Here is a 2,500-nt window from a genome sequence, read left to right on the forward strand (position 1 = left end):
TGAAAAGAAACCTGTCAGTTTGTTTGGGTCACCAGAAGAAGAGGACATTTTTTCACTTGGTAAATCAAATACAAAATCAGATCCACTGGAGAATAGACCCAGTAACAGTTTAAAACCAAATATTTTGGGGGGCATGAGTGATGATGATGACATTTTTAGCTCATGTCCTAGACCAGCAAAGCAAAAGGAAATTAATGTAACACCCACAGTGTTATCAGATAGAGAGCAAAGTGAAGTTAGAACATCTTCAGAACATAAAAGCATCAAAGAAAACCAAGCAACTGTAGACAAAGAAAGCCGAGTTTCTAGTTTGAAAGACTCAGCACAGCCAACCTTGTCTACTACTAAAGCACCAGTAGGAGGAGTAGCTCTCTTTGGAAATGATGAATTGAGAGCTAAGGTGAGTGAGAGAAAGTCCATGCTAAATTCAGAACAGGAAAAGGCTAAAATTGCCATTGAGAAAGCTCCAAAAGAAGAAGTAAAGAAGGAAAAAAGTGATTTGATAAGCAACCAGATCCTTTTTGATGGGGAGAGTGATGATGACATCTTTGGAATTAGTCAAGTAACGACAAAACAAACACGTTCACATATTCCAGGGAGAGGAAGCCCTCCACCATTGCCTTCAGAGATTTGTAATGTGTCATCTACCTCATCACCAGAAAAGGTCTCCTCAACTGTAGTGGTACCTAAACAATCTAACAGTCCTGACAAGAAAGAGATTGAAGACTCTCCATCTGTGGTGCAAAAGGAAGAAGAAAATCAGGAGGAAAAATTAGATGCTGTAGATGATTCTAAAGAGTCAAAGAGGAAAGAAGAGTCAAGTGAAGAAATAAAACCAAAGAAGAAGCCACCAGTAGGAGGAGTATCCATGTTTGGAGGGGGAGGCTTAGGTGGCAGTGAACTCTTTGCCAAAGTGACTCAGAGGAAGAGTATGTTAGAAGGGTCAGAGAGTTATAGTGATGGAGAATCAAAGATTGGGGATGCCAACACACTAACCCACTCAATTGAAATTGAGCAGGAAGAGAAAAAGGTGCCAAAGATGTCTCCTGCCTCAAAAACAGTTGTAAACACTACAGCAACTGCATCCACTTTGCAAAGCTTAGGGGTCAGAAGCCCTGAGGTGAAGTCTGGTGGCCTGGAGAATAGCATTAGTTTTGATGAGCCAGTCACAACAAACACTTTGGATAGCATAAATAAGGTAAGTTCTTTTATTTTAGGTCTTCACATATTTTCATAATTTACTTTGTTGAATTGTTGGTGATCTGATGGATCTTACAAACTTGTTCTTTTACCCAGAGCCGAGTAAGAGGAAGTGTTAAAAGAAGACCCCCAAGCAGAGCTCACAGAAAAGGTGCAGGAGACAGTTCCCAGACCAATATATTGACCATTCCTTCAGTTGCACAGACACCATCAAATAGAGTTCCTGAGCCAAAAGAAACAAACACTAGAAAGTCAAATGAAAAGGATGCAGCAATTGAAATTGATCCTCCTGTTGAAGATCAACTCTTTTCAAGCAGTGAGAATGAGGATGATATGTTCAAAGGAAACAAAGCAAAAAATATAAATAAAATTGAGAGGAGTGTTCAAGTTCACCAAACTAGGGGGGCAGAAAACAGGATTACCAGCACGCTCAGCCAACGAGTTGAAATGCAGGGCGAGGTTGAAGAAGATCTTTTCAGCAAACTACAAAGTGCAGTTCCCAGTACTACAAAAACCCAGAACTTTGTAAAACCTTCCAATAAGTCTCAGCCATCATCATTGTTTGGAGAAGATGACAGTGATGAAGATCTGTTTGGACCATCAAACTCCAAATTATCACATCATAAAGCTACAGAGTCAGCTGTCAAGCACGAGGTCTCTAAGAAAGAGATCAAGCCTATTGTTTCTCAGTCCCTCTTTGGAGATGATGATGGTAAGTCTAGGATAGAGGTTCCCAATCTGGGGGCCATGGGGTACTTTCTGGGGGGCCATGGAACATTATGAAAATTATGATGAAGTAAACTGAGTTTTATCTCGCCTATAGTACCTGCATATACTTATCTCTCAAATATCAGTAAAGTAGAATCTTTCAAGTGTTCTATATGCATTTGACACCAATACATTGTTCATAATAATAACTGAATTTGATAAAATGACAGACACTTTGTCCAAAATAAGTTTTCGTTTCCTTGGTAGAAGGTACTAGTTCTTTGTTCAAAATCAGTTTTCAGATTTCTACCTTGGTAGAAGGTACTGAAACTCTTAAGGTTTGCTGGAAATTCAGGATAATAGTGTTGTATGCTGATGCCATATCTGTAATTGTCATAAATGTCATTATCAATTCAATAAAAAGGTTTTCTCTTACAGATGACATATTCAGTTCAACGGGAACAGTAGGAAAAACAGAGGCTAGTGTAGTAAAAAAAATGTCTACATCAAAGTCCAAGACTAGTCTTACATCATCAAGTGAGCCTTTTGATGACCCACTACTTGGCCCCCGAAAATGAGATTGAAAAAAAAC

The 2,500-nt window shown here is 39.1% G+C and overlaps 1 protein-coding gene across 1 annotated transcript in view; it reads left to right on the plus strand.

Annotated features, from left to right (window-relative positions):
• LOC125044882 (WASH complex subunit 2A-like) overlaps positions 1-2,500 on the plus strand; it is a 4,668-nt gene that overhangs the window by 1,823 nt on the left and 345 nt on the right. Inside the window, exons 3-5 of the mRNA XM_047641846.1 lie at positions 1-1,198; positions 1,297-1,912; positions 2,347-2,500. The exon at positions 1-1,198 is cut by the window's left edge and continues 1,310 nt beyond it; the exon at positions 2,347-2,500 is cut by the window's right edge and continues 345 nt beyond it. Of these exons, the coding sequence (XP_047497802.1) occupies positions 1-1,198; positions 1,297-1,912; positions 2,347-2,486 (1,954 nt within the window). The 3' untranslated portion in view covers positions 2,487-2,500. The remainder of the gene's footprint in view (positions 1,199-1,296; positions 1,913-2,346) is intronic.

The sequence above is a fragment of the Penaeus chinensis genome, chromosome 36 (assembly GCF_019202785.1).
Source record: "Penaeus chinensis breed Huanghai No. 1 chromosome 36, ASM1920278v2, whole genome shotgun sequence".
Classification (NCBI taxonomy): Eukaryota; Metazoa; Arthropoda; class Malacostraca; order Decapoda; family Penaeidae; genus Penaeus; species Penaeus chinensis.